The 20,426-nt window shown below is 29.8% G+C and overlaps 1 protein-coding gene across 8 annotated transcripts in view; it reads left to right on the plus strand.

The window, feature by feature from the left end:
* Nucleotides 1-20,426, plus strand: part of LOC108693420 (cAMP-specific 3',5'-cyclic phosphodiesterase) — a 173,121-nt gene that overhangs the window by 106,640 nt on the left and 46,055 nt on the right. For 7 of the 8 annotated variants that reach the window (XM_018202350.1, XM_018202345.1, XM_018202346.1 and 4 more), the window contains 3 exons: nucleotides 13,779-13,880; nucleotides 14,831-14,895; nucleotides 15,884-15,996. In XM_018202350.1, the coding sequence (XP_018057839.1) occupies nucleotides 13,779-13,880; nucleotides 14,831-14,895; nucleotides 15,884-15,996 (280 nt within the window). Of the gene's footprint in view, nucleotides 1-2,242; nucleotides 2,869-13,778; nucleotides 13,881-14,830; nucleotides 14,896-15,883; nucleotides 15,997-20,426 lie in introns of all 8 variants that reach the window. The other variant, XM_018202351.1, reaches the window with a different exon arrangement.

Genomic DNA, 20,426 nt, shown 5'->3' on the forward strand with positions numbered 1-20,426 from the left:
GAAAAAAATCCCGATTTTTGTGGTTATGTTCTGATATTTTAAGGATGATATCCCGAAATTTGTTGATCAAGAATTGGTCACCCTATTTAGCCGTATCATATCAGATTATTCCGATCCTATTTAGATTAATACGTTATCGGTTTTAGTTATAAGCTGACAACTACCGTTATTTAAATCGCGATGTATCTTTTGCAAAGTTAACTTTACATGACATTGACCTTATAAATCGACCTTTAAGCATAGTGACATTTGATAACGGAGAAAATGTTCACTAAGTAAAAGTATTTATTTGATTATTTCTTTTATGTTCTCTGTTTTAGTTTCGTATAAATTGAAATATAAATATCACCATTGCATTGATAATGAAATACATGAAATAAGCGAAGCGTGCGAAATGGCATTTACTTAACGTTCTTTCGTTCGTTTCCGCGTTATTTTCATTCAATTCAATCGATTCGCTATGTACGTATAGAAAAAAAAACAAGTAATGCGCGAATGCGTCGAATCGCTTTATAACTCGTAACAAAAATGTGGTCGTTAGTTAGACACATTCGACTAAAGTAACGTTCTCAAGTGCCGGTTTTCCTTGGGTAAATTTTTGCTCGAGGCTGGTATGTTAATTTATCGGCTGGAAGTTGTCGACGTTGTATAATCATGCACATTCAGCATCTTTCCGCCCGACCAATTTTCGCATTTCGTTCCTACTCATCAATCCAACTCCGAAGGAAAAAAAAATAATAAACTCAAATTAAAACGTATTATCGCCACAAAAACGTTGATTGTTCAGCTCAAAAATTATTTTTTTCATAAATACGGAAATAATGTATTTAATTTTGTAAAAATAAAAGTAATTCTCCAATTTCACATAGAAAGTATGCAGATTTTTTATCGACTTTTTTTACGTCACATAAAATGCGATGCTTCTTCATGCGATATGGTCTCCGTTAATCTAACTTCATTTACGGGAATATTCCTCACAATTACTATACTCTCGATCAAATAATTCCGCCATACCTGTTCACAACTTGACCTAGGGGAGTACTTCAATTTATTGTTGGTAGAATTAATTTTTGTAGATAAAGAGAGTATTCAGCCAATGACGGAAGGATCCGGCCTAATTAGTTTCATTTGGATAAGTTGGTACTTGGCCCAGTTTATTGTCACGTAGTTCGCAGCACGGCTTATAAAATGACCCTTCCATTGTTCCGGACGCAATATATCGTTCAATAATAGTTCAAGCAATAGCTAGTACACTCTCTTATCGTGGGACTTTATTGCCTATCGAACACGATCGGACGAAAGGAATTTCTTGTTTAGTAGAGGCGTATTTTAAGCTATACGAAATTTGATTAAAATCGCGAAACGATAAAATATTTTTTATAATTAAGTAATAGATAAATATGAAAGGAAGAAGAAACTTCCAAAAGACTTTTGAAAATAACAATAAAGGATCAAAGCTAATAAGAATGCAGCGCAGTCAATCAAAACGCAATTAATTTTGCAAATTAGACTTTAATATAAAATTCAAACATTTTAATTTCGACTCATTTTGAAGTCATCTTTAGATGAACAATTTTCATATCGATTACGAAAATAAATAGGTGATGACGATTTCCCGTTTCTTTTCGATAGTTTTTTTATGGTCTACGCTCGCGTAGCTAACAATGCACGTCGATTGCGATCGCTATTACGAAATTAACGGCACGATATTACTTAATATAACGGCCTTGAGTGTAATCTCTGCTTTAATCAGGAACTTGCCTCATATCGTGATTTATCTGTATGAGGTGCAATAAAATAATATGTACGTTAGTCACGTGTATCTCAATTCCGTCAAACCGCTCAGATATTGATAGTTAATAACTGTTGATTTACGCAAAATTAGATTTGAGCGATAATTTTTATTTTGCGGCAACAGTATGGTGGTGTTTAATAAAATACATGTTTTATAAAGTGATCCAGTCGTTTCGCGAATGTTGGATGATGGATCGTATGCTACAAAAGGTACACATTTCTGCGCCTCTAATTGCGCACAGTAAATGTCAAATGTAATTACGTAATTAAATTTAATCATTACAAAATTACAACAAAATTTGTTCTTCGTTCGATTCTTTGTTGTGTTACGAACAAATTGGGTTTAATCAGTGAAATTGCACGTTTGTTCGAGTCTCGCATCGCGAAATTTGTGTTACGTCAAAGCGATTAAATGAATTGATCTCACAACGTGGTTTTTTCGATACAGTGCATTATTCTAACTTGAAGCGTATTCGTGACCTTCCGACAAGCGAACTGTGGTGATCAAATCGCATCTTCCAACGCCTCCTCCAGATGGTCCCTCCTCTCCGATCGGGTGAACCGGCCCGAGGATATTAAACAAAGAAGACGTGAACGCGGCCTTGCCCTTTTGAGGCAACCTCCATCGATCGACGTTTCATCCGTGTAAATATGCGTCCGTTCGGCCGATTACGTGGCATAGGAGCATGAGTTGCGTCTGCACATTATTGGAACGCGATGAAGAGACGTAGATCACGGGCAAATCGCAGCATAACGCGGTAAAGCGACTGAAGCGGAATCACGGTCGCGCGAATGGCGTAGAGACGTGTTTATGAATGACGATGAGGAACATATAACAGCAATGTCCGACTCCAGTGGTGGTTTGATAGAGTTCATCGGGTCGACCGTCGATGGCGGTGTCTGCGGCGGCGGCGGCCTGAAGAGATGCGGGGGTGGCATGAGCTCGCCTGCCCTGAGTGCCGGCAGCATCGGCGCGACAGGCGGACTTCCCAGGACCATGTCGACCTCCGCGCTGCGAGTTCGACCGCCCAGAAGAGCACTCTTCTGGGAGCAATGCTTCGACAAGAGAGACTTGTAAGTCTTGAGTTACGATCGATGCTTTCAGTCTTTCTAGCCAGTGGCAGATTTTCAGACGTCAAAGAGGGAAATGTTTGCTTCGTTGCCCGGATACAATTTCACGCGAGAAGATTCTCTAACTATTGTGGATATCCCTGCTTTATAGACCTACTTCCATTATGGATTTTACGATAAATCTATTTCCATGACGTATATTTTGTGATATATATTTCTGTCGTATAAGAGCGATTCTGTTCAACATTACACAATATGTTTCACGTGGATATGTTACGTTGTATACTGTTAGTCTTGTATGATACGATATTGGAACAAATATCCTGTATTGTTATAGATTTTCTTAGTAACCTACATACAGGCGACTGGAGGTGCTTTATAAGTGTCCATCCATTCTTATGCCAGAATAGACGCTCCGGCAGAATTTCTGGAAGACTAACGGTTGACAATAAAGACTGACATGTAACCCACTTCTTGACTGCAATAACATTTCTCGGAAAATGAATTGTTCATAAAGATATCGAACGAATATATTACGAAATGCAATCTCGATATCTCGCAACGAAGAACATTCGAGAGATTGCATTCAAAGTGCTGGGTGACGTAAAACTTGAATATATGAGATATATCCATCGCTTGATTCGCACTGGATTATATCAAAGTGAATTGAAATTCTATTCCGATACAATGAACAAAATAACATATTTTATTGAAAGGATTTATCGCTGATGTGAATCATATACAAGTCCATCAAATTTTAATACTTTGAATAAGCTGTTAAAAAATATAACGATATAACGAATTAATATTAGCCAATCAATGTGAAAATCTTTCTGCTGCATATTTATTTTAAAATATAAATATTATTATCTCGAAATATTACACAAAAAAATTGATTTTGTTGGAGCATCTAAAAATTTAGATATAGATATGAAAATTATTTTGTTGAACCATCAAAATATTTACATAGAACGTTTGAACTTGTTGCTAGATTGTCAATGCTTTTTGCTCATTATGCTTGAGATTTCTACTTTATTATTATAATTATTTGAATCGTCCAACAAAATTGTTTTCAGATTTGTATTTAGATAAATTTTTGGATATTTTAGCAATACCGTTTTCTTCGTTTTTTTGTGTGTGTGTGTGTGTGTGTGTGTGTGTGTGTGTGTGTGTGTGTGTGTGTAATTTATATATATAATATATATATATAAATTATCACACTGTAGTTATACTAGGAAAAAAAATGTGCCTCTAGCAAAATTATTTAGTTGAGACATTTTTAATTTTGCAAAAGCAAATTTATATAAACAAAGTTTACAACAAAAAAATGAGTTGCTTTTGAAAAATAATTTCTATGCTTCGTAAATAACAAAAATATTTGTTCATACCAATTAAATAATTTAGTTCGCATAAAATTTACAATTTTGTTCACATACATTTTAATTAAAAATTTTTGTTCGGTATATTTTGATCAAATTTTTTGTTGTTACAGCAAAATTTATTCATAGAATATAGTTCATATAACAAAACATTTTTTCTAATGGTATACTTCCTTAAAAAGTAAAGCTTATCCTATAACATAAATCTCTATTTCTGGCGTCTTATGCATTTTTTTATATCAAATTTTCAATTACTGCACATCAAAACGTATTGGCAGACGTTCAAGGAAAAAACTTGCGGAAATTCGCTCCGGTTTTATTAAGCCGCAATATATCAATTTGGAATACCTTTAGCACGGTGTGCTATTCCGCAAATATAATAGTTAAGTCAAGCTAAATCTGATTAATCGGACGTCGCGTCGAGGATAGACGCGCCTTTTGGAAAACGGCCAGCCGGTTACCGGTACGGAATTTCGCGACCCTATGTGACGCTTGATTCACACACAAATATATGAAACATCATTCTGTTGGCTGATGTCCCAACTATAAGTGGAGGCGCGGATCGTTATTCTCGCAGAATTATCAGTATTCCTGCTTAATTATCGGATATTATTTGAGAATATCTATGTACATATATAAAACAATCTGGATTCCATTTTGAGATCACGCGATTCCTAACAGGATTCTTATGTTAGATTATAACATAAGAGACGATAATTATGTAAACGCGGTAATTATGCTGAATCAATGCGTGAATTAATGAGACATCATATATCAAAACGAGATCAAGGTAAAGATTTACGTCATTGTAGAAAAACATATGTTAGGATTTTGATAGTTTGATCATATACAAGTGAAGATTTGTCATTTGTGTAGAAAATTTGATTGTGACAATTATAATCGAATGCCATCGCATCATCTCTAAAATACTTTTAAATATAACCGTGGTGTTTGTTACTATATTGATTCTCTGTAATGTAAAATATGTATGAATAGACTTTGTCTACATGAATTAGTTTTATTTAAAAATAAAATGAATCTATTTTGCGATTATTAATTTTTTAGCGGAATTTATATTTAATCAAACTTTTTTTGAGCTTATGGCTATTGGTTTCGAATTGATAACTGTGTGACGAATTAATGAACAAATTTAAAATGTTTATTTCGAAGTATTGGACATATTTATTCGAACAGATAAAACAGTAACGAAATATTAATTAATTTAAATAGGAAAAATATAATATTTTTAATGAAAAATTTATTAATATTCTTCGACGATCATAAGGTTTTATTTTTTGAATTTGTTTTAGACGTATTGCCTAATCTACTGCACTGAAAAAAAAATTATTAAATTTTAATATTTACTTCTTTGAACAGTACTATTGTAAGTAAACATTTATTTACAGTAAATAAATATTTACTCAATAAAAAAGATAATTAAATCATTTTGTTAAATTGCTAGTCAATTTAACTCGTGATATTACTGCGTAGTGTAGTAGAGTTAGCATTTTAAGAACCGAAAAATCATTTCGGCGCACGTTTCAAGGAACTACATACGTTGTAAATTCACACAAGAATCATACAAGCATTTAAGATCTAGCTAGACCGTTTAAAGCTTTGATTTTTATAGTTTGTGCTATTACACACACACACACACACACACACACACACACACACGCGCGCGATCCTATAATATATTATATTGATAATTAAATCAAATTAATGATTTTTTTATCAAATAAATATATGTTTATAATCAATTTTCACTTATTAATAAATATTTATTTAGAATTATTAATAAATATTTTGCTTAAAACTATTCGAACAAATATTTATTAAAATTCAGTAATTTTTTCAGTGTGTGCTTAACGTTAACACGTGAAAATTACCAGTACACAAGATTTGAGTCGATTTCTTCGGAATTTTAAGGAAATTTTAATGAAAAATTTAAAGGAAGTAGTTGAAAATGAATCAAAATTTTATTGAAGCATATATGATTTACGTGCAATTTTGAGAGAAAGTTAACGATAGTTTCTCCTTGAAAAGCAAGATTGGAAACTTTCAAGCTGTAATCGCGAAGTTTGTAAGCTGTGTATTAGAAATTTATTATATGCTATGCTGCTTGTTATTTAGAATGAAAACGACGAAAGTTTTGTGAAAACTTTGTTAACATTCATTAAATAATTTTCACTTGATATTACGTACTTGACACGTAATCTGTATTATGGCAGTTTCACATAATGCCAGTGGCATTATGTAGATCTTCTAAATCCTTGAATTTGTATCATTAATTTTTTTCATCGCAAAACATCAATTTGATGAAACGATAATCATATGGATATGATATGCATTTTTATAATTATTTATTATACATTAGTTTATAATTATTTTGCATTGATATAGGCATTTGAATGATCGAAATTCAAATTTCGGTTCGCGACAGTATTGTCCGGATAATCAGATATTATTCAGCGAATATTGTGTTTCATATTCCGCTTGCTCGTCAGTTTGTCAGAACGGTCTGGCGTTATCTTAAAGCAACGATTATGTACTTTAATCTTGTCTGCATTCCAAAATCCATTTTCATACGTACTTGCTTACGTAATCACAATATTTTGCTATCGGTTTCCTTTATTGTATTATCAGCTATTGATTTACTCAATTCAATTATACAGATCAATTATACAGATGGATTTTCTCATAAATATATGTAGATCAATTGCCATATTCAATATAATTTCATTACGTTATTACATCATTCGTTTCGTGCAGTCAATCCATCCGTGACAATTTATTATTTGATATTAAATTGTCGGGTATGTACTATATACCATGCAAAGTGAATATTCTGCAAAACAGAAAAGATATAATTTACATGGTAATTTATATGCAACGATAATTCTGTAGCATTCAAAATTATATATAACAAATTTATATTGATATTTTTTTGTTCCTTGCTTTTTTCACACTTTCTTTAAATTTATATGATATTCTTGTATATAGCTTTAAAAGTTTTTGTAATCAAGACGCGATAATATTGTCTGATGTACAATATTCTTTTCTCGTATTTTTTGTTGTAGCAACCGAATCGGCCATATTGGTCAGAGAAAATAACCATCGCGGTAACTATTTGCCGCTCTGACACATATAAAAGAAATCGTTGAATGGTTCGCGCCGCGGATAAAGAAAATACGGTTTCCACGAAAAGAGAATGCTTTTCGCTGTATGCATTGACTGGGTTCGCGCTAACATTAAATGAGCATTTCTGCAATTTCAGTCATATATTACACAAAAAGCCTCCAGTAGGTATATTGAAACATTGAAAAAGACCAATGAAAGAAGTATTCAGTGATTAAATGATGCTACTCAGTGATTATAAAACTAATTAATATTTTATGTTATTAATTAAAAATTTGTTTCATCAATAACATGATATTGCTAATTGGCAGTGTTGTTAAAATAATATTATTATAAATGTTTAACATATACACATAACTATAAATATACAAAACTTATTGCGAAATCAATCTTGATACTAATATTGAAGCCATAAACAATATTGAAATTTGTAATTTTATTGAAAACAAAAGCATCCGGTTATTTATTCGTTTGATAGTTCATTTTTCATTTGTACAGTTTTTTGAAAAGTGACTTTCCGTCATATTTTTTTTTCAAGAAAAAAATTAGTTTCCAAGCAATAAAAAAGTTGATGATTACAAAATTTAACAGAAATATAAAATTTCAGATATGCTATTTCATGTATTTCCTCTTCTATTCTATTTCTCCAAAAATCGAAAATATGAATTGTACCGCCGGAGACGAGTTCAATAAAAGAGAAGACAATCAATAAAAAGCCGGATGTGAATGCACAATAATGCGACTGCTGCTCGAAGAAAAGTTTGTTGGATAATAATTTTTATATAAAATTCTGAAATTTCGTTTCTAAAGAAAAAGAAAAAAAAAGTAATGCCATCGTATTCAATATATCAGAATAATATATCAGAAATATGATGTTTTAGTCGAGTTTTATTGCTTGTTGTATATATTTTAAGCAAACAAAGAGAAAAACGGAGAGAAAAACAAATATCACTGTCTCCTTTATTTATGTTTTTATTTATGTTTTTTTTTTTTCGAATTTTACTGCATAAGGTTCTTCAAGTATTTTAAAGTTCATGGAAACTAAATTTCTTCTCTCAACAATTCAATAATAAAGAAAACATGACTAAAGAATTACGATTAAATTAAGATTAAATTACGAGTAAAAAATTCTTCACGAGAGAGATTCCTCATGAGAGGGAAACATGGATCTCGAGAGCACGAGGTACTCATTCTTCAAAGCATCTTACACACATACGGCTGATACTAAAATTCCAAATTTTAAGTTTGCAGTTGGATTGCATAGTTATCCGTTCACAATTTATCAGAATTTATTGTCGCTCGTGTCTGACCCGCGACAAGATGAAAAGTCGTTCGCTGTCCAGGAATTCGTGGATCGTCGTTCTCATATATTTTTACGCTCGTCAGTTCTTTCGATGACTCCATTCGTAACACATATAGGAACTTGGTGGCTTCCATGTTTACCATTCGACGTTTAAAAAGAATTATGAACATTTTTAGGTATACAGCATGACTGTCCTTTGCCAATAGCACTGTTGAGAGTTTACTCGGACAATTTATTTGCGTAGATCGAGCTTGTTTATTTTCGATTTACAACTTCAACCTCATAAAAGCATTCTTACGTATATTCTTATATTCTAACGTAAACGTCGTAAACCGATGACATACGGCAGATATATGAAATTTAATTTTGTTCCTAAATCATTTTCCTCATGATATTATCCCTCAGATGTGATGTTGCGCGATTATATGCTTTTCTTAGAAAAGATAGCGAAAGGAAACGCGTATATCATGTATATTTTCGAAAATCCTGTCTCCTTTCTGAAGTAGAATGAGTTATGACAATGTTGTGCATACACGTGTGTACGATGAAAATGGAATTCTACTATAATCTACGAACTTTCCCCGTGCAACAGATATTACAGTGATAACGTACTTCTTGATAAAACGTATTTTTGCATATTTGAAATGTATTATATTGCGTTTTTGCTATTCTCACATCAAAGAACCGACATAAGCTTCACTTTACCGCAATATTTTATTATCGCGTGAAGAAATAAAGGGAATGTTTTTCTTCTCTTTGATCACTGAATATTTTTTCTCATAGTCAGCGAAATATAATTAAATCACTACAATGGAAATTTATTTCTCTTTTCACTACGAAAGAAGGATTTATACTTATGTTTATTTTCATTTCCGGAAACCATATCGAAGAAAGTAAAAATATTAATAAAACGGAAACGATTTTAAATAATTTTCAATGTTAATTTACGAAATAAGTAAATTTATTTTATGGAACATTATTAATTTTCTGTCGGTATGTAGAATTTTGCTCTTTCTGTCAACAACCTGAATTTTTGAGCTTTAGTGCAGATTTTTATATTGTACTAGATTGTATAAAAATCTGAAAAAAATTCTTGCACACTTGTGAAAGCTTTAATGAGTTTTTACTATACTTATAGAAGTCGGATTGTTTTTTTGTTTAGTTTTCATAAATTTAAATTTACCAGAATTGACAATTAAAATACCGATTGTCACTTCGAAGTACAACTTAGGATAATTAAGTATCAACATATATAGCTCAGACCGAAAAAGAATTTTTATTTTACTTGTATAATTATGCATTCATATATCAACTAAGCATTTACTCTGTTTAAATTTATTTAAATTGCTATTTTAAATGACATGAAAAAACGGCACTTTTTATTTATTAACGTTTGATCGTGATTATAGATTTTGGTATTCAGTAATTATAAAATATATAAAATTGTTTTTTAAATAAATTAGTGCGGACATAACAGAGAAAACCATCGGCATTTCCTGTAACTTATGACCTTTTTGATATTCATAGAGAATAACTTGATTATTATATGTGTATATAATTATAAATTTGCCTACATAATTTTATACGAAATAATTTCTATTAATAATATATAATAAATATATTTTATATCTTTTAACGTATAGAGTTTTAAATTTATAATTCTCATCCCTATAAATTCTTGTGATATTTATCACAAAGTTTCATCAGGTCTTCAATTATAAATTATAAAAATTTTTTTAATATACAGCTGTGTAAATAAATTATTTTTTTAATTTTGCATGATAATATAATTAATCCACATATTGTGTGTTTCAATTTAATTAATTTAATTAACCACACGTTGACGCACTTTCCTTGATATATTATTTATTCTCATCTTCTTTGACTAATTGTAAGTATCTTGTATTACTATATACCTTTGATTTATGTAATTAATCAGGATTACTCATAATTTTTTAGCGTATTCCGGAAATATGCATATTTCAACATAATCAGTATAATAAAAAATTATTATTATTATAGCAGGTGGAATATGTATCTCGCTAATTATTATTGTTTGTATTAAGTAATGAACTTTTGCATAGGCAGTTGCGTGATGCTCGTGACGACGATTCGCGACGTTTAATTTTAGATCGAGATTCCTATCTGCAACGTTGCAACTAATATGATACCCAAGAACAGGAAATTATATTTAGAATATTTTATACCCAGAAATAATTTAAAACAAATTATTATAATTGCATCATAATTAATTTATTGATTTTTAATACGTACATATTTAGTATTGACGTATCGAATACCTTGATTAATCGTAAGAATGCAATATTAATAATACAGTAATAATATAGTAATAATATAGTAAAGTATCGTAAATGTAAAGTATCGTAATATTATCTTTTATACAATTTTATTCAATTAGAACTTAAACAAATTGAGATATTATATCCAGAAGTATTGAAGTACGAGTTTATAATTATCTGATGACTATAACTATATTAAGTTAATTGCGTACACATTTATGTGCGATCTTTTGATGAACTGCCAGAATGCAATAATAATAAAGTTCTCTGCAATTATATCTTTATATAATTATCTCATATAAATAAATTGAAAGCAAATTTTGAGCTATAATATAATGTCAGAATGTTTACGTTATTATTATCTATTTTATTTTTTAGTAGTACAATTTATTTACTATTCTTGACGTCGAACAAGTAACGTTGATTAGTAATTATTTAATGGCAATGTTTACATAATTTTCAAGAATCTCTTGCAAAAATTCGCGATAATTTGACTGGAAGGTAAAACGGATAACTGCCAAAATTATTCAGTTTCTATTTGATATTGTCTCGAAGGAATAACGTAATTTTCTCTCGCGGGAGAGATAGAAGAAAAGCAGGGAATGAATAATGATTGCTGATTATCGTACCATCGCGAGTTCTCCTCGTGTACGTACGTTATACACAATTTTCAGAAATATATATTTCCTTTACTGGGGCACGATGTACGCAGGGAACATCGTTACGGAAACGAGAAGGAAATACACGAACTAAATCTGGAGCGATATCGTTCTTGGCTCCTTTTCCAAGTAATGATCGATTGCGACACATGTAGTTTTTTGAAGAGTGCTTTTCAGCGAAAAGTAAAATTAATCGTAACGGTAAATAGTGCAGACTTGAGTATTTTGAAGTCTCCAACTTATACAGTTTTTATCGATTATCCAAAAAAACATATAAAAATCAACAACTTTATTTTGATTCTTAACGTCAAAAAACAGTCAAATTTTATAACCGAAAATCATTTTGACTTTCATAATATCAAAATAAAGTCACTTTTTCTTGACTGGGTGTAATCCGTGGGTTTGAGAGATTGATAAATGATATAATCTCTCGAGTTTATACATCTACGTATACTCTGGATTGAGGGAGGTACATGTAACATTATCGTAGATATTTGTCTAATGTTGTACCGAGAGATATTATTAATTATATGTTCCTGCTACACGCAGGAGGATGTGGGCTTAAAATCTGTCTAATGCAAAATCCTCTATAATCCTCTATATCTTGCATATTATGCATGCATGTTTATGCGCACAATATCGTCATTAATAGTATAATAAAATAAGTAATCGCGATCGCTTTATGTCACCCCGATAATACCTGAAATTTACTAAAAAATGAAAAATGACCTATTAACCTGCACACGCTATCGATTGTTGGGGATTTAAAAAAATAGGTTATTCGAGATAATATTACGTATGTAACCGTTAGATATGTGGAGCTAAAAATCGAAAACACGTCGCTTAATCATGAAGCAAACGGCGAGCAAGAGGAAAGTCCAGATATATACGTATTCCAGTGATATACGCTCTCGTGGGAATGAGAAGGGATAAAATTCAACATATGAGATAAGTCGACATGGCATATGATGTTCGTAGTGAAATCCAATTTGACTAAAACTGTATATTTGTTTGAAATTGCGTCAGTGCAATTTCAAACAAATAAATAAGGAGCTGTTCTATGTCAATAAAATTGAAAATACGTAGTGTTTCTGTAATAGAAATTAGGACAAACCGCTGCTATTAACAGTCAAATTTGATAATACTGATGTTGTCATATAAGTTTATTACTACTATTACTATAGTGACTGTAAAAATAGAATATGTTAAACATATATAGCTGTGTTTGTTTAAATGAATATGGTTAGAATTAATTAGAATAATATTTTTCAATAAGTCTCGTGTAAATGTATACCACCAGCGCTAAATAATGAGGCAAACATAAAGGATAACTTCAAATACGTAAATTTTTGCAATTCACTTGTAACTCTTAATTGTTGTAACTTATGTATATGGTGGATTTCGGCAACTAATCAAAAATCGCGACTTCATTGTTCTATCTCTTATTATAGGAATACTAAAAGCACGAAGAATTATAGGAATATCGTGGCCTCTTTGACGATCAACATTGAAGTTTCAACGTAATCCTTTGTCACTCGCTGATTGGATGTTTGTTTCGCATATACTACTAAGATGATTTGGAATCCGTTTACGATCGAGCTTGCGAACGCGTGCGACAAGTCCCGCAATTGTCTCTCAACAAATAGAGATATATTTCTGCGTATTGACGCGCAATTCGTTTTTCGCCATTTTGTTTTTATTTATATAGAACACCGAAAAGTACAGTTTATTTGAGTGAATGTCATGGCGCAATTTTACGGAAAGCGACATATTATTTTTGTCGTAAAAGAAATACGAGTTTATTAAATTAAAGTGAAATCGTGCACTCGCAGAGCGCGTTTTAATTTTTCTTTTTTTTTTCTTTGTCCTCGATTTGACGATTTTTGCATATCCCTGGACGAAATGCGCATCAATGAATGCATGTGTCTGTTGTATATATTTAGTGTATACGTATGAGCGTGAAAACATAATCACTTTAGCGTTGTTACGCTTGCATGCAACTTACTGCAAAGCGAAGTAGACGCTGACTTTTGAAATAATTCGTAGAATTAAAATCCGACAGCAATAAAACCCTTCTGATACGAGTGGAACAGTGAAACGTCAATGATAACTGTGTCTTTTCTTTCAATTGCAGCCATGGCGAGGACCTCATCGTTACACCCTTCGCACAGATTCTTGCTTCTCTACGCTCGGTCAGGAATAATTTCTTGTCGCTCACGAATGTACCGACGAACAAGTAAGTAAATTAATATTGTGGTACAAGTCTAGACCAATAAAATAAACAACACAAAGATAATGTAAATAACGACAGAACACGGATTTTATGTCTAATAATGTATTTATTTTTTCGGAATATTAATATTCTATTTATTAACTAGATAATCAATATATTGATATTAGTATACTGATATTAAAAACATTTCATATAAATGATGCTACATTTTTATAAACCTTATCAGAGGTTTTTTGTTGAAGAATTAATAGATTAATTTGTTACTTATTATTATTTTAAAGGATAAGTACAGACTACATATATAAATTAAATTGACTCATTCTGCCAATTTTATATGTGATTGAAAGAGATAAAAGTGCATTTGAATCGATATAGTTCCATATGTGTATCTATTGTGAGTGTGCCATGTAACCTGAGTGTATCACGTGAATGTATCACGTGAGAAGCATTACTTTAGTCATAAGAAAAATTGTAAAGTCTAAAACACAATTGAAAAGTACATAAGAAAATAGAATAACAAATTTTAACATAACAGAAACCATGTAGTTAAAATCTTATTATTTCTTATTTCTGTTATCGATGCTTTATAAATTGTGTCTCAAATTTTACATGAAAATCGTCTCACAATGATTTTCTTTTTGTTAAATTATATAGCATTTATTATTCATTATTCGTTATTTATTATTCATTATTCATTATTCAGTATTCATTATTTATTATAAATTATAATTTTGACTTGAGCAGTGACTGTCTGTATGATTCATATGTGTGTGAGTATAATTAATAAACAATGGCTACTCATGCACATGATTACTGACATGGCTATTCATTTTTAACTTCAAAGATGATGACAAAGTGAACAATCTAGTTACTTAGTGTTAATGTAGTACAGAAGTTTATGAATAAGAGACTAGCTTAAGTTTTAATTCACTTATCTCTTATTGTTTTTGCAGATCACGAAGAAGTAGTGGCCAACAGGGCAGTAGTACGCCTCAGCCACGGATTTTGGCGCCAGGAGGTAAAAAATAATATGATATTACAATTCGCTTTGCGTCTCCCATTATTCCCGAATGAATCTTTTTGTACATATTTGCATAAAATATTAGCATTTCATTTTTAATGTTTACACAGCGCTTTATTCTTCATTTAATTTGATTTAATACACTCAAGTACAACAATTAGTTCCTTTGTTTACATTAATATACAAAAAATTTCATTAGCTTTCTCTAAATGGAATTTAATGATCGTTATATTAGTAATCGAATAATTGTTTTTTGATAATTTCTATTTATTTTTCTCTTCATTAATGTTATTGGAGCAGTATCGTGTGATCCTCTTATATATTTATTAAATATTAAACATCAATTCCCATTTTATATGACATCCCTCAGGGATTTTTTTATCTATATAAACCGAAACTTAGGCTCTTTAATTTTTTTTTAAATATTGAAACTTTGTTTTGTCTCTTCATTAATATTACGTATTAATACGAAATTGTAACTTTCTCTTAATTCTAGAAGATTATATCTACCCTTTTTTCTGACAAGAATTATATATTCCCTATTTCTAGATCACTTATTACAGCTATTCATTCTGATATGATTTATTAAATAAAATTATAAGACTTGTATAATCCCATCTACTTTCCCTTAAAAAATACATTCGTTATTACGATTGTTGAATGTATGTTTTATACTATCTCTTTGCGGAATTCTCATTTTCTTTTCACTTATAAATTATTCTTTATTGGAAATGCTGTTCATTTACTATAAAGCCCTAAAATATCTCTCACATCACATATATTTTATCACATCAAGTATTTTTATTTGAAGCTTTGAAGATAAATCAAAAATTTCGTAGCGCTTCTTTAATCTCAAGCAAATTCGGATTTATCTTTTCAGTAGATAAATTTTTTCAACGCTAACTAATTGCTTGTTAGGATGAGAAAGAAAGAAAGTGAAAGGGAACATTCGATAATACTAAATTTATTTCTTCGGATTTTTCAGAGGAGCCCTTCATGAAGCTGGCTGTAGAAACGATAGAGGAACTAGACTGGTGCTTAGACCAGTTGGAAACTATTCAGACTCATCGATCCGTGTCGGACATGGCATCCCTGAAGGTACGACCTTATCCGTTTATATTTTTTCCTTTTCTATATTCTTTCGCAACATGTTCTCTCAACGTTTGATTTCTAGTATATCTCGCAAATCTCAAAGAGGTTATGTCTTGCGTTATAGCCGTCCATGTATAGAATATCTCGCGAGGAATCCATCTTTAGAAATACGTTATTCAAATGACTTTAAGCAAAAAAAGTCAGACTGCAATTCTCGAAAAGATTGCAATATTCTTTAAATAAATTCTTTTGTATTCTTAAATAAATTTTTCTCCAAAAGACACTGAAAAGAAAAAACTATATCTATACATTTAAGCCAAAAATTGAAAGAAATTCTCTTGTTTGGAATTATTTAAAATATTTAGGACATATTTAATCCTAAATATATTTCCAGACGATACGCACGTTTAAAAGACGTTTTTATGATGTCTCTTAGATATCTTAAACGTTTATATCTAAAAGATATTTTTATGACGTTTTACAACATTTTTTTAAACATGTATTGTCTGAGATTTTTCCGCAGAATATATAATTAAAATTTTTTACATATTTTTCAATTAAATATTTTTCAATTTAATAGGTATATATAGTTATTTCTAAATTTAATTATTGTATATTTCATTTTAATGTAAAAAGAAATTTGCGTCATGAGTGCATTATGTTTTTTTTTTATTTTATGTATAATGATAATTAATAACGTAAAGAGAGAAAAGTTCTTGTGTTTGCGATAGTATTACTTAGCTATGCAAAGAAATGTTGACACTTATAAATAAATTCACCATTATATGCACTATCGATCTGATTTCTAGTCTTCGTTTGATTTTACGAAAGAGATAAAATATAATTTTGTTCTACAATATTTGCGCACTAACGCAAAATTTATTATACAAAATTATTTAATTATATAAGCAATTTTATATACTAATTACACAGTGGCTAAGACAGAATCTAAACTACCTTCACTTAGATCATAAATTCTTGTACAGGGAAAAATTGAAATTTAAATATTATATTTATTTCCTGATGGATAATAGACACTTATCATATGCAATAAAAACAATCATTTCTTAATAATTTTGCTCGACATTCTAACTGTGCAATTTCCGCATTGATCGTTAATTGTTTGCATTCCGGTCGAAGAATTTCCAATTTCCACAAACGCATTGGTACAATCGGCGCGAAAACAAGATCATTTGAGTGCGAACGCAACCAATTTATTTCCCCCTTGAGCTACAAGTGACAGCAAAGAGAATTCAGCGATTTTATATATTTTAGCAACTATACTGTATAATTGTACAACATGGAACATGTGAGAGAAAATGGAAATCTAACTGTGAAAATTGGCAAGAGGAGAATTATTTTCTTTCAAGCTTGCGTTTTATTGAAACGGCTTTCAAGGCCACGAAAAATTTTCCGATAAAATGAAATTTTGCACGAAACTTTTCTCATTTATCTCATACAGACTGGAAGTCGTCCTTGTGAATATTCTTCTATGTATTCAGAATATTTATTGCATCGAGGTATTTTGCATTGATGTATTTTAGTTGAATCTTATTTCTTTACATCACATGTAAGAAGTCAGCGATGAAAGTGTAAAGAATATTGATCTTAGCTATTGTGTAAACATTCTTTCCAGAAGGATCTTTTTGAGACTCTTTATCAAACAATTTTAGCTTTCTAACCAAGATCCAACGCATAATTAAACTTCCTTGACGATAATTAAGTGGTAAGTAAAAAGGTGGGCTGTTAAAATTTAAAACAAATATGACGTATAATTTTTCTTGGTTTACTATGGTAAAAATAGTTTTTGTCTTTTCAGTCATGCAATTTTGCTTTTTTTTCACCAATATTGAACGATATTTTTGAACGTTGTTTTTATATTTTTATATTTTGATTGACTCGGAAACGCCACGTGTAGTTCCGCATATGTAGGTGTTCAATTAACTCGAATTCTTTTTAGAGTTTATTAGAAAATTAAAACGGAAATAAGATCTTAATAGGGTAAATAACTGCGTAAGTATTTATACCTGTTGGTTATAAAATTTATCGTCAATGTCTAAGATGATTCATTTGCAAAAAGATTTCAGTATTCTTACTATCTCTTTAAAGTGAATATAATATCGACTTAGTGTAACATTAAAGAGTAATTGAAAGAGTTGATAACGAAAATTCTATTTTTCCGTAGTCGTCATTATTGTCAATGATGGAGAAGTTATCAAAAATTTTCCGTCTTTGAGCTTTTTCGTGATTCTTTAATCGCTCTAATTTAGTTATTAATGAAATTAGTGAATTTTCTGTTGTTCTTTGTAATTCCCATATTTATGATAAAGTATAAATAATTATAAATAACGAGGCTCTTTGTAGGCTCTTTAAACTCATTAGAAACTACTTATGTATTTATAAGCATTAGAATTAAGAAACAAGCGAAAAATATTAACAATAAATATCATCTTTAATGATATAATGTGCGAAAAATAATGGCGTAATTTTTTTTACGTATTTGTGGAAAATAATTGTTTTTTTTTCATTTCTATTGTTTATATCCCTGTTATCAAAAGTTCTTTAGTGTTGTTTTTTTATCAAGTAACTTATTAAAATTGCTCGTATAAGAACAATTATTAAAAAATTATTATTAAAAAAAATTTTTGAATGTAATTGTAAGCTTGTTTTTTACATGGAAATATAAAATGTAACAAAATACACTACAATATTTCTTTTTTTAGTTTCGCTCATTATTGTTGACCTTTCTTTTCATAAACCAAATATCTCATATTTATTCTCGCATCTTATGAATTATTCATTTGCATAAACTCAAATTGTGGCGACCTGCGTACCACTTTCAGTTGTAATATAATTCTGTTACGTTCGTAATCCAAAACTAACATGCATAACTTTTTGACATTCAACTCTATATTTTCTTCTCCTTAATAAAGAAATGTCATCTACTTGTTTTAAGTATGTATGACTCACGTAAGAATCCTGATATTCCTTGTTTGCCGATATGACGTTTACATAAATGTGCTCTGAAAGCAAGATGACATGTATATTAGTTTAGCGCAAAGGAAAGTTTAAACGCAGATAAATTAAAGCAATCTCCTTATGAGATGGAGAAAGCTTGTATAATTTCTTATTCAGAATTGAAGTTAAGTAATCCTTAAAAAGATAAATGTTAAAAAATTAAAATACTAAAAAAATAAACATATTTTACATTAATTGCCAATTGTTTGTCATTATTATAACGGAAGAAAACAATATTAAGTGTACGCGCTGTATCAAGCTAAAGTGCTTTTGATAGAAATTCTGACATGCTATTAACATATAATAACGAAAAGAACAATTTTTAAAAATTGTTTATTTTTACGAAGTTCTTTTTCTTTGATTCCTGATGTGCGACGTTGAATTGCTTTTATAACTGAAAATTACGTCAATTCATCCTGTTGCTGCTTTTAATTCTTGTTGAAAAATTGAATTAAGGCGTTGCTTCATTTGTTGAACTATAATAGCTTTAACTTTATAATTTTATTATTTTATTCATGTTTTTACGCGAAAAGATTATGTTATGTCTAGTAAATCGCAAGAATGACTATTGAAAAAGTAAACATTTTGAATAATTAGTTTTAACAAAATGTCACATATATATATGTGAAATTGAAAAGTGAAAGCTTCATTTCTCGAAAATACAATCCTTGATACGTTTAACTTATTTACAGCAACATTTTCATTAACCTTGTTAATTCTAATTTAAGCAAGTATTTCAAACAATGATATCGCGTTTGTATTATGTCTTCGTGACTAATTCTGACCTCTTATCGGGCAATGATTTTTTTAAACAAATAGTATAACAATAATTTCCATAATAATTTCCATAATATATTTCAATTTTTTTTAATATTCGATGATTTTAATGAGATTTATGTGTAGTTCGTTTTTATCAAATATTGCTTAATCACGTTTCTACGATTTTCACATAAGATTTAAAAAAAAAATATATTGGAGTTGAAAATGCTGTTACATTTGAAGAAAAATAAGTTTTGATGGAAATTTAAGATTGTAAATTAAATTAGAAATAATAATGATTATTCAATACAAAATTATATATACTATATAGTTGTATAATAAATAAATATATAATAAATAATACTATGATATGAAGGAATAATTAATCTTTTTTAATAAAATACATGTATTTTTGTATTTCTAATGTTATTTATTTGTAATAGTTTCAGTTTCATAAATTTTTCTAATAATATAAAAAATTATTTATAGTATAAAAAATTAATCTTTTTTCAAATTGACGAATTCATTTTTGAGCTTTTTCTTGTGTATACGTGTTCTTTTTCATCTTTCACTCGTTTTATTAAATCCTTTAGATCATATTTCTCGTCATACGCACTATCTTGATCCGACTACGTAAAGGAATGCTCATATTCTTTTTA

The sequence above is a fragment of the Atta colombica genome, unplaced genomic scaffold (assembly GCF_001594045.1).
Source record: "Atta colombica isolate Treedump-2 unplaced genomic scaffold, Acol1.0 scaffold9, whole genome shotgun sequence".
NCBI lineage: Eukaryota > Metazoa > Arthropoda > Insecta > Hymenoptera > Formicidae > Atta > Atta colombica.